Source organism: Nilaparvata lugens, chromosome 14 (genome assembly GCF_014356525.2).
Source record: "Nilaparvata lugens isolate BPH chromosome 14, ASM1435652v1, whole genome shotgun sequence".
Classification (NCBI taxonomy): Eukaryota; Metazoa; Arthropoda; class Insecta; order Hemiptera; family Delphacidae; genus Nilaparvata; species Nilaparvata lugens.
This window is the reverse complement of record NC_052517.1, coordinates 2,190,068-2,203,160: the sequence shown is the minus strand read 5'-3', so window position 1 is coordinate 2,203,160 and position 13,093 is coordinate 2,190,068. Positions and strand designations below refer to the sequence as shown.

The following is a 13,093-nucleotide window of genomic DNA, read 5'->3' as shown; positions in this document are numbered from 1 at the left end:
GTAATAATTTTAGCATACAAACATAAATTTTATATATTGATCAAATTAATGTCTGTTTGAGGTATTGAATTTAGTTGGTTTAATGACTGATCTATATGCTTCCTCATCTGAACTTAGACCTTCTAATCTATTTCAAATGTAACGTTTTCAAAATAGAGATGCTTCCCATGTTATTTAAATGGACTCACTTTTACGCTCTTGGGAGTTTTCCTGTTTTTTTTCCCGAGAGCGAAAAAGTGACACTTTAGTATTATGTTCCAGGGAGTAAAGTAAGCACTTTAGACAGGAGGTGGAGAAAAATATTATAATTAAATGAAAATCCGAATTAAATGCTGTAATTCACCCCGAAGACTTCTGCTACTGCAAATATTGACAACAGGGTGAACAGCTAGATGGAAATTCGATGAGCGCTACTATTCAAAAACTAGTAGTTCTGTGAACAGTAGACCTCGCGCTCAGTAAGTTACATTGACCTGTTGTTATGTTTTCTCAGAAATTAATAAATAATTTATCAATTTAAAATGTCTAGAAAAAATCATCAATAAACATAGAGCTTTCTGTCCTATCGTACCGTGACGTGTCGTCCCGGAATGTGAGTGTGAGCGCTGTTATCAGGTCTGGCTGCAACTGTCTACAACGTTGATGGAAACATACATTTTCAAGATGTTCGATGTTTTTGAACGGGTAGTATTATAGTCCACTAGACAGCTGATTTATGATGAATAATTCTATAGTCTGATTTTTACTCCAATATTGGCGTATGAAGGAGGCTCCTTTTTCCTTTTATATTATCCTTGAAATGCAAAATTTCCAAAAATCTTGTATATACGTCGACGCGCAATTAGAAAAGGAACATACCTGTCAAATTTCATGAAAATCTATTACCGCGTTTCGCCGTAAATGCGCAACATATAAACATTTAAACATTAAGAGAAATGCCAAACCGTCGACTCGAATCTTAGACCTCACTTCGCTCGGTCAATTATTTGTCAGCCCGTGGAATCGAACCCAGTACCTCTTCATTGCCCGTCAGGAATGCTTACCCTTACACCAAACTGACAATCTCTGGATAGCAGCACTCATTTTATACGAAGCCATAGCGGCCAGCCAGTCTACACATGGAAATTACTGAGATATTGCAATTATTCAAATGCTAATGAATTAATTATTATTAAACGAAAATCTAAACTTAAAATTGAAGAGTAGCAGGTATGAACGCCTCCATATAACTCAACATGAAATAAAATAGTTGCAGATGTGAATACCTCCACATAATCTCACATAGAATAAAATAGTTGTCAATGTGAAAGTCCGCTTATGATTTGATGTGAAATAAGATAGTTGCAGATGTGAATACCTCCATATAATTCAATGTACAATAAGAAGTTGCCAATGTGAACGCCTCCATATGATTCAACTTGAAATGAAACAGTTGCAAGTGTGAACGCTTTCATGCCATTCAATATGAAATAAAATAGCTGCAGATCTGAACGCCTTCATATAATTCAACATAGAATAAAATAGTTGCCAATGTGAAAGTCCGCTTATGATTTGATGTGAAATAAGATAGTTGAAGGTTTGAATACCTCCATATAACTCAACATAGAACAAAATAGTTGCCAATGTGAACGCCTGCATATAAATCAATGTGAAATAAAATAGTTGTACCTTAGGAAAGTGAGAAGATCTGCCATGCCCAATCATATCAATGCAAAGCAGGTGTTAACTGAAGCCGATAGTCCTAGTAGTTGTTTTTGGTGAAGCTATGTGACGCTGGTAGTCTCTCATACTGTGCCCTTCTTACACTCTTACACTCCCCCCACAACACACTAATAATAGACAGTGTATAGGGTGTCTATGTTGCAATGTGATGTGTTGTTACTGAAGCCGATAGTCCTAGTAGTTGTTTTTGGTGAAGCTATGTGCACGCTGGTAGTCTCTCATACTGTGCCCTTCTTACACTCTTACACTCCCAACAACACACAAATAATATAGACAGTGTATAGGGTGTCTATGTTGCAAATGTGAGTGTTAACTGAAGCCGATAGTCCTAGTAGTTGTTTTTGGTGAAGCTATGTGACGCTGGTAGTCTCTCATACTGTGCCCTTCTTACAATCTTACACTCCCAACCACACACTAATATTAGACAGTAGTCGACAGTAATCGGTTTCATTTAACAGATAGCTAATCAGCTTGGAATTTGGGATACAAACGATCTATATTATTGGATAAGAGAGGTAGCACAGTCTAGCGGTGAACCACGGAACTAACTGCATCACTTAGTGTGAGAAGTAGGCGGGTCTAAGCTCAACTAATCACAGCGCAGAATATGGCCAGCACCATTTACAGCTGGCTGGAAGACATTTTGTTTTCTAAACTTTTGTTCAGATTAACTTTAAACTGAAATTACATCAACAAAATGATACAGTATCAACACAATATGATACACTATCTTCTCAACTTGATACTCAACACCATAATTTGATAGAAAACTAGCAAACTTTGAATGAATTGTAAAAACCATGGGATATGGGATATCTTCTTATGCTATATTTTCTCTATGGGTTAACTACGATATGATACAGTATCATCTCAACTTGATACACAACACCATAATTTGATACAAAACTATAGTGAGGTCCATGTTATAATGACAGTATTTGATCAACTTTGGTTTTGCTATCCTTGTCTATCATTCGACAAAAGCCGGTGGTACTATCCTTTTATAGGTCCACAACGATACCAATTATGTTTTTTACAGAGTAGAAATATAATTAATTAATGCAGAGAATCGGCATCGCTATTCTTCTATCTTTATCCACTGCCATTATAACTTGGACCTCACTATAGCAAATGTTGAATGAATTCTACAAACCATGGCATATTTTCTGATGCTATCTGTTATTATACAGCATCAACACTATATGATACAATATCATCTCAACTTGATACACAACACTATAATTTGATACAAAACTTTCAAACGTTGTATGAATTCTACAAACCATGGCATATCTTCTTATGCTATCTGTTATGATACAGCATCAACACAATATGATACAGTATGATCTCAACTTGATACACAACACAATAATTTGATACAAAACTTGCAAACTTTGAATGAATTCTACAAACCATGGCATATCTTGGTATGCTGTATTTCCTCTATGTTGTGATTCAATAAATAAATAGTCAAAAGAATATTGGGAAAATTTGGGAGACTGATTTCATTCAGGCGTTATATCCATACCTTCACACTATAGTGAGGTCCACGTTGTAATGGCAGTGGAGGAAAATAGAAGAACAACGTTGCCGATCCTCTGTCTTGTCAATGCCTTCTATAGAGGGTAGCTGATAAAGGGTTATTGATGTAATATTAACTGTTCATTCTTGTTTAAAATAATCAATTATATTTTATTAAGCGAGAGATAATATTTTTCTATAATTTCGTAATGAGTTTTCCTAATAATTAAGATGAAATATATTGTTAATTAATTAATTATTCTACATTGTTGAAGGACAAGCGAGGAGGAGATAGCCGTATCCGCTTTGTTGAGTGATAGACGAGGATAGCAATACAATTGCTAATCAAACACTGTCATTATAACGTGGACCTCAGTATAGAAGGAACTAACATATTCATACTTCCGAATTTGCTATCAATTTTTTTTCAACTCGCAAATTTGCATTCTATTCTAATTGTATGTAAAACGGATATACTATCATACACCCACTAACCTAGTTCTACACACTATCTCACTATAGTGAGGTCCACGTTATAATGGCAGTATTTGATTAGCAATTGTTTTGCTATCCTTGTCTATCATTCCACAAAGCAGATAGCGCTATCCTTTTCTAGCTCTACAACCTTGCCAGATCGTTTTTTAACAATGTAGATCTATAACTAATCAACTAAATATTCAATTCCAATACTGGAAATGTACTTTTATCGTTGTAAAATATATTTCCATGGCGAATAATATATAATTCATCATTTTGAACAAGGATGAACAGTTGATATAACATCAGATATACCAGTATCAGCTATCCTCTATAGAAGACAGTGGCAAGGCAGAGAATAGGCAAAGATGTACCCCTATCTTTCATCACTATCATTATTACTTTCCTTGCCCTATTACCATAGGTAAGGAAAGTATTGCTTTCCGAAAAAAATTAAGGTACCCCAATTTCTAAATTTCTATACGTTTCAAGGTCCCCTGAGTCCAAAAAAGTGGTTTTTGGGTATTGGTCTGTATGTGTGTGTGTGTGTGTGTATGAGTGTATGTGCGTCTGTGTACACGATATCTCATCTCCTAATTAACGGAATGACTTGAAATTTGGAGCTTAAGGTCCTTACAATATAAGGATCCGACACGAACAATTTCAATCGAATGCAATTCAAGATGGTGGCTAAAATGGAGAAAATGTTGTAAAAAACAGGGGTTTTCGCGATTTTCTCGAAAACGGCTCCAACGATTTTGATTAAATTCATACCTAAAATAGTCATTGATAAGCTATATCAACTACCACAAGTCCCATATCTGTAAAAATTTCAGGAGCTACGCCCCATCTATACGAAGTTTGATTTTAGATTACCAATTATCAGGCTTCAGATACAATTTAAACAAAAAAATTCAATATAATTATTTATTTATTTATTTATTGGATAAAGCAAATAATACAATAGTCAGAAAAGAAAAAACAGGCTATTGCCCAAAACTGTTTCTAAATGTTGTCTAAAATCGTATTATAACGAGGACCCCACTTTAGAACAAGAACAACCACAACATGATAGACTATCAACACAATATGATACGGCATCATCTCAACTTGATACACAACACCATAATTTGATACAGAACAGGATAGAGCTATCTGCTTTGTGGAATGATAGACAAGGATAGCAACACCAATGTTAATCAGGTGCTGACATTATAACATGGACTTCACTATAGCAATTAGTATTCGACATACCGACAATATGATACAGTATCATCTCAACTTGATACACAACACCATAATTTGATACAAAACAGGATAGAGCTATCTGCTTTGTGGAATGATAGACAAGGATAGCAACACCAATGTTGATCAAATACTGTCACTATTACGTGGACCTCACTACAGCAATATGAAGTATTATCAACACAATATGATACAGTATCATCTCAACTTGATACACAACACCATAATTTGATACAAAACAGGATAGAGCTATCTGCTTTGTGAATGATAGACAAGGATAAACACCAATGTTATCAAATACTGCCATTATACCGTGACCTCACTATAGCAATTAGTGTTCGACAATATGATACAGTATCATCTCAACTTGATACACACACCATATTTGAAACAGAACAGGATAGAGCTATCTGCTTTGTGGAATGATAGACAAGGATAGCAACACCAATGTTAATCAAATACTGCCATTATAACGTGGACCTCACTAGAGTGAGATGTACTTGAATTTATTTGCTTGAATAGGCTGCATTATTGTTAACAAGGATCAATGACGATTTAACGTAAATATTACTATCTCAATACAAATAAATAGTATAATGTAGAAGAAGAACAAACTTTAAAAATGTATTACCTTATTTGTCAAATTACATCCTACGTGATCAGCCTAGTAGGTACTCCGATGTACAGTAAATAGATAATATACTTTGAAAACCGTCTTACTTCTTCTTCTTCTTCTTCCTCTTCTTCTTCTTCTTCTTCTTCTTCTTCTTCTCCATCTTCTTCTTCTTCTCCATCTTCTTCTTATCTTCTTTTCTTCTTATCTTCTTCTTATCGTCTTTCTTTCTCTTCTTCTTCTTCTTCTCTTCTTCTGATTCTTCTTCTTCTTCTTATCTTCTCTTCTCTTCTTCTCTTCTTCTTCTTCTTCTTCTTTCTTCTTCTTTTTCGCCTCTTCTTCTCTTCTTCTCTATTCTTCTTCATCTACTAATACTACTTCTTCTTCTTCTTCTCCATCTTCTTCTTCTTCTGCTTCTTCTTCTTCTTCTTCTTTCTTCTTCTTCTTCTCTTCTTCTTCTTCTTCTTCTTTCTTCTTCTTCTTCTTCTTCTATTCTTTTTTTCTTCCTTCTTAGTCTTCTTTGCTTCTTCTTCTCATTCTTTTTCTTCTTCTTCTTCTTCTTCTTCTTCTTCTTCTCTTCTTTCTCTCTTCTTCTTCTTCTTCTTCTCCTCATCCTTCTTCTTCTCCGACTTCTTCGTCCTTTGTCGTCGTCTTCTTCTTCTTTACTTAATCTTCTGTCTCCTATTCTTCTTATGTGGATTCACAGTTTGAAGTGAGCTTCACTGTAGTTTGTTGTTGTTTTTCCTCTCTCTTTCCTGTACAGCTCTTCTTGAGGTCTTCCTTGTCAACTGAAATGAGTTTAGTTTGATTACCGTCTTTTGAGATGCGTTCAGTACTTTGTGTGCAGTTTTTTTTTTTTGCTGTGTTATCAATGATCTGACATACATCTGGGGTGTTTGAATGATATTTTGACATTCAAATTGTTTTGTGATAATAGTTTTGTATAATTTTTAAGTTTTAACAGCTGTGCCTAGTGAAAGTTGTGTGTATATTTTTGGGCTTCAAAATTTCTGAAATAACTTATTTTATTCAAAGTGCGCGTGATATTAAGTGCAAAATTTGACTATTATTCGGTATTTTAATCATTCGAAATTCAAATTGCTAGCTAATATATAATCTTGGACAGACTTTGAACTTTAAAATTTCCTCAGTGAGAACATAACTTATTTTTCGGACATTTTATTATTTATCAAAATTTGGGAACAGAATAGTTTTGGCCAATAACAGGCATTGGTCTATCCCGATCATATTCATATGATTTGTAATTTATCAACGAATAAATAAATAAATAATATTTCTAAGGAGGCTGACGAAAATCTAGTGACCTTAAAAAAACTGTGACAGTGTTAGCCTATATGAGTTTAGTAATCCAGATTCTGATTGGGCCTAGATAGGTTGAAATATTCTTTTAAAATGAGCGGGATATTTCTATGTTATTCACGTGATAATAAATATTGTTTGTGACTAATATCAATAATGAATCAGCAGGATTTATGAGTGAGTAGCTTCAAACTTCATTTGACAACTTGACAAACTGAAAACTTGATGTAATGAAATCTTGAAGAATTTGAAAATAGGCCTATAAAATCCTCGGTAAATCAAGAATCTATATGCAGAATTCAAGTTAATGAGTTGAGTAGTTGAGACGTGATGATGCGTCATTCGTGAATTTCCTATCCCCTACCTGTATAAGCCAGTTCTTTCCTTTATTATAGTATGGATATAATATTCATTTATGTTGAGATAGTATTCATATAGGCGAGATGCACTACGTTAGTTGAAGACGTTTGAAAATAATTCAACAATAAGGGAAAATCTATCTATTTTTTTTCTTTTTCAAATAATATAAAGCATCAGTAGGAGTGTGATATGTAATCTATACTATAATAAAGGAAAGAACTGGCTTATACAGGTAGGGGATAGGAAATTCACGAATGACGCATCATCACGTCTCAACTACTCAACTCATTAACTTCACATTTTGCATAATACATTTTTTATTCACCGAGGATGGTTATAGGCCTATTTCCAATTTTTCAAGATTTCATCACGTCTAGTTTGAATACTAAATCGACTGTGTGAATTAAGTTATCATTTTTTACCTATAGTGAGGTCCACGTTATAATGACAGTATTTGATCAACTTTGGTTTTGCTATCCTTGTCTATCATTCGACAAAGCCGGTGGTACTATCCTTTTCTAGGTCCACAACGATGCCAATTGTGTTTCTGACAGTGTAGTAATATAATTAATTAATGAAGAGAATCGGCATCGCTATTCTTCTATCTTCATCCTCTGCCATTATAACGTGGACCTCACTATAAGCCTCTAGACTGTGTATTCCAAATTAAGGTTTAAAGCAGTTTTGGGCGAATGCCTGTTGTTTTTACCTGCATTGTATCTATTGTCTATGAATAAATAAATGAATAATCTATAACCATAGATTAAATAAATAATATGATAAAAAAAGATTAGATGATAAACAATTGTATAAAAATAATTAATAAATAACAATATTTACTTACTTATTCTATACCAAGAAATATTTGAATTTTGGCGGTCTCAATGAGACGACGAACGAAAAAACAAACCGATCAGGCGATCAAGGAGTCATGGTTATTTTGATGTTGACAAAGTTAGGTTATGTTTCGCTATAGAAAGTGTAATTTCTAGTGAATACTGAAAAGATAAAATACTGTTTATCATCATCCCACCAGTTTTCAATCCAAAATTACATTTTATCATCATTTTCTAGTGATTAACCATGAAATTCGTTAGAAATTTAAAGATTTTTAAATAAATTAACCTTTACTCACCGCTTATATGACCCCAAGGTACGGGAATATCGATGTCTTCATAAGATCTTTCCATAATTATTGGTTTCCAATGTGATTTGGGATAATATCAACTAGAAATTTTTGTTTTTAATCATTATCTTGGTGGAATGTTGGGTGTTGTGAATAAATAACTGACGTCGTAATGTTGACCTTCCACAAGTTCAACCCATAGACAGCAGACCACATTTTTGTCAGCTGATTGCTTCAGGCTAGTATGATCATAGTCTGAAGCACAAATTTCCCTTTTTGCAGCTCTTTTTCGCGACAAAATTTCCCTTTCAGTATCTCCATTTCTTCAAATTTCACTTCATTACTCAACAATAATTTGTTGGTTATTTATCATCAATGGACATTATTGTTTGTAGTAATGTGATATTATTTAAATATAATTATTAGTGTGAATTTAAAGTATTGTGCTCACTATAACCTTAGTGTCCGGTTTCCCATTAGGGAACTTTGAACTATATACGGCGAGGTGGAACTACCCTTGGGTCTCCCCACCATTGAAAGTCATACGATGATGATAATAATAATAACTATGTTCCAAATTTCGTGAAAATCGTTAGAGCCGTTTTCTAGATCCGTTGAACATAACTAACTAGATACAAAAATATAAACAGATATACAGAAATTGCTCGCTTAATATAATAGTCATCAACATATTTAATCTCAGTTATGAGACTTTATTATTCAGAAATATATTTCCTTGAGACTAAATCATGATTGATCACTTTGAACAAAAATGAACAGTTGTTCTTACTTCAGATATACCTGTATCAGCTATCCTCTATGGAAGGCAGTGGCAATATAGAGAATCGGCAACATTGTTCTTCTATCTTCCTTCACTGTAGATCTCACTATAAAATGAATTACATTCAACCAATGATCACAATTTAATATTCAATATATTGATTAAAACGTCTCACTATAGATTGTATTAGCATAGAGAAACAATAGCGTAAGTGGATATCCCATGGTATAGGGAATTTATGTCGCAACTATTACTGTTATCTCAAGCCGATTACTGTCGATTATTGTCAATTTTCACTGTTTTGTTAGGGTAATAGTGTATGAACGGCACAATTTGAGAGACTATCAGCGTCACACAGCTGCATAGGAAATAACTACGTGAACTATCAGCTTGAGATAACAGTAAAAGTTGCGACATAAACGCCCCATACCATGGGATATCTACTTATGCTATCGTTTCTCTATGGTATTAGGCAATGAAATTGATGAAGGAACAGGTTAGGCAACCCGCATTACATTATTGCTATACTTTTTATAGCCAGTAGAAATATGTGTGAGATCTGAAGGGGAAGATAGGCAACACTTCTTACACCAAAAAACCTACTTCAGAAAATTCTTTAGTGAGGTCCACGTTATAATGGCAGTGTTTGATTAACATTGGTGTATCATATTGTGATGTTGTGTATCAATCCTGTTCTGTATCAAATTGTGGTGTAGTGTATCAAGTTGAGATGATACTGTATCATAGTATGTTGATACTGTATCATATTGTCGAACACTAATTGCTATAGTGAGGTCCACTTTATAATGGCAGTATTCGATTAACATTGGTGTTGCTATACTTGTCTATCATTCCACAAAGCAGATAGCTCCATCCTGTCCTGTAAAAATATGGTGTTGTGTATCAAGTTGAGTTGATACTGTATCATATTGTTTCTATACTGTCTTATGTTGTGGTTGTTCTTGTTCTATAGTAAGGTCCACGTTATAATGGCAGTGTTTGATCAACATTGGTGTTGCTATCCTTGCCTATCATTCCACAAAGCAGATAGTCTATCCTGCTTTGTATCAGATTATGGTGTTGTGAATCAAGTTGAGATGATACTGTATCATATTGTCGAAAGCCAATTGCTATAGTGAGGTCCACGTTATAATGGAAGTATTTGATTAACATTGGTGTTACTAACCTTGTCTGTCATTCCACAAGGCAGATAGCTCCATCCTGTCCTGTATCAAATTATGGTGTTGTGTATCAAGTTGAGATGATACTGTATCATATTTTGTTGATACTGTAGACTATCATGTTGTGGTTGTTCTTGTTCTATAGTGAGGTCCACGTTATAATGGCAGTATTTGATTAACATTGGTGTTGCTATCCTTGCCTGTCAGTTTTGCTTTATAGCTTCGCTACGTTGTCAGATCGTTGTCAAATACATTCAACAAATCCCTCAGTCTCAATTATGAAAATTTATTATCAGATCGTTGGAAAATATATATTTATCAATTCTTTTCCATTATTTTTCGCCAATTTAGTCCAAGTTATCACAATACATAATCTATTGTCTATTACATACTAGCAGGTAACCCGTGCTCCGCAAGGGTCTAATTGAAAACTTGACGTAATTCAATCTTGAATAATTGAAAATAGGCCTATAACCATCCTCGGTTAATTAAGAATCTATATGCAAAATTTCTAATTAATCAGTTGAGTAGTTGAGACGTGATGATGCGTCAAACATTATTTTACTATCCTATACTTGCATAAGCCAGCTCTTTCCTTTATCATAGTACTAGCCATCAGGCTCGCTTCGCTCGCCACATCCGTCTAGCCAGGGGGCTCCGCCCCCTGGACCCCCAAGAATGAGATCAGCAGGCTCGCGAAATTTGGGCGTTTTTATCATATGTTAGGACAATCCAGTCGGGGGTCCAGACTAAACGGCTGGCTAAACGGATATGGCGAGCGAAGCGAGCCCGACGTCTAGTAATATAATATTCCCAGGATTGAAGTAGCAGTGCGCAATCAATTTTTCCGCGATAAATGCATTTAAATCTTCAACTTGGTGCCAACCTAACAAAGTCAACTCAACTTAATGCCAACCTGACAAAATTATTAATTTAGTTGCCAGTTAACAACTGTTTCGAAGAGGTACTCTCTCTAGATTATAGTTCTGTAGTAACATATCATATGGAAATTTCAATTATAATTGAGAGATGGGGAGAAGAAGAATATACATGCTAAATGACGAACTTTAAACCCTTAAAAACAACCCTTAGAGTTAAAATATTGCCAAAAGATTTCTTAGTGCGCCTCTAAAGGGCCAACTGAACATACCTACCAAATTTGAAAGTTTTTCGTCCGGTAGATTTTTAGTTCTGCGAGTGAGTGAGTGAATCAGTCAGTCAGTCAGTCAGTGAGTGAGTGCCATTTCGCTTTTATATAAAGAAGATATTATTATTCTATTCTCGATTAGCCAATCATAGAGTTTCCTGTCGTTTTGTGCCGATAGAAAAAAACCTCGTGTGGCTTGGCCCTTGAATTAATTAGAAAACAGGAACTCCAATCAGTTTTTCAAAAATATTTTGAATAGAGTTAATAAGGTAATGCTATAAATACAGGAAGAAACATTTTACTAATAATGCTTTTATATTTCTTCACATTTATAGTATATAGCTTCTTATATGCTAATGAAGTAATAAAAACAAATTGAGAACAACAAAAAACTAATTGATAGATAACAAAAACCTCAAGGATTCCAAATATATTATTATAAACATACATTCAATAGTCAAAATTAATCAATAGCTCCACAAAATTAATCAATAGCTCCACAAAATTAATCAATAGCTCCACAAAATTAATCAATAGCTTCACAAAATTAATCAATAGCTCCACAAAATTAATCAATAGCTCCACAAGATTAATCAGTGACTCCACAAAATTAATCAATAGCTCCACAAAATTAATCAATCGCTTCACAAAATTAATCAATAGCTCCACAAAATTAATCAATAGCTCCACAAAATTAATCAGTGGACCTCTTTATAATCAGCCATTATAACGTGGACCTCACTTTATGGACAAGTCAGTTGTTCTATTTTTAAGAGCATATTGAGTGATTTAGTGTAGAAATTTGAATGGACATAACCTATAATATTTGGACAATTTAAAACTTAAAATTAGGAAATTGAATCCTATTAATCAATAGCTCCACAATAGCTCCACAAAATTAATCAATAGCTCCACAAAATAAATCTGTGACTCCACAAAATTAATCAGTGACTCCACAAAATTAATCAGTGACTCCACAAAATTAATCAATAGCTCCACAAGATTAATCAGTGACTCCACAAAATTAATCAATAGCTCCACAAAATTAATCAGTAGCTCCACAAAATTAATCAATAGCTCCACAAAATTAATCAGTGACTCCACAAAATGAATCAATAGCTCTACAAAATTAATCAGTGACTCTACAAAGTGAATCAATAGCTCCGCAAAATTAATCAGCGACTCCACAAAATTAATCAGTAGCTCCACAAAATTAATCAATAGCTCCACAAAATTAATCAATAGCTCCACAAGATTAATCAGTAACTCCACAAAATAATCAATAGCTCCACAAAATAATCAATAGCTCCAAACTCCATAATGAACTAGGAAATTTTTCTATAATGAGATCACTTCAAAGTGTCAGTATTCGAAAGAATAAACACCTATGTTTCCCATGTAACAACGCTGACAGCCAGAAGTCGATCTCACTCTAATTATCACATTATTTATTCTTATCTCTATCTAGCAGGTAACCCGTGCTCCGCAAGGGTCTAATAATAATTGAAAACTTGAAGTACTGGAATCTGGAAGAATTTAAAATAGGCCTATAACCATCCTCGGTGAATTAGGAATCTATATGCAAAATGTGAAGTTAATG

At 34.0% G+C, this 13,093-nt stretch overlaps 1 protein-coding gene across 1 annotated transcript in view; it reads right to left on the bottom strand.

Annotated features, from left to right (window-relative positions):
- The window catches only part of LOC111056815 (probable serine hydrolase), a 41,148-nt gene that overhangs the window by 10,629 nt on the left and 17,426 nt on the right, over positions 1-13,093 (bottom strand). The window contains exon 8 of the mRNA XM_039441138.1: positions 1,669-1,724. Within this exon, the coding sequence (XP_039297072.1) occupies positions 1,669-1,724 (56 nt within the window). The remainder of the gene's footprint in view (positions 1-1,668; positions 1,725-13,093) is intronic.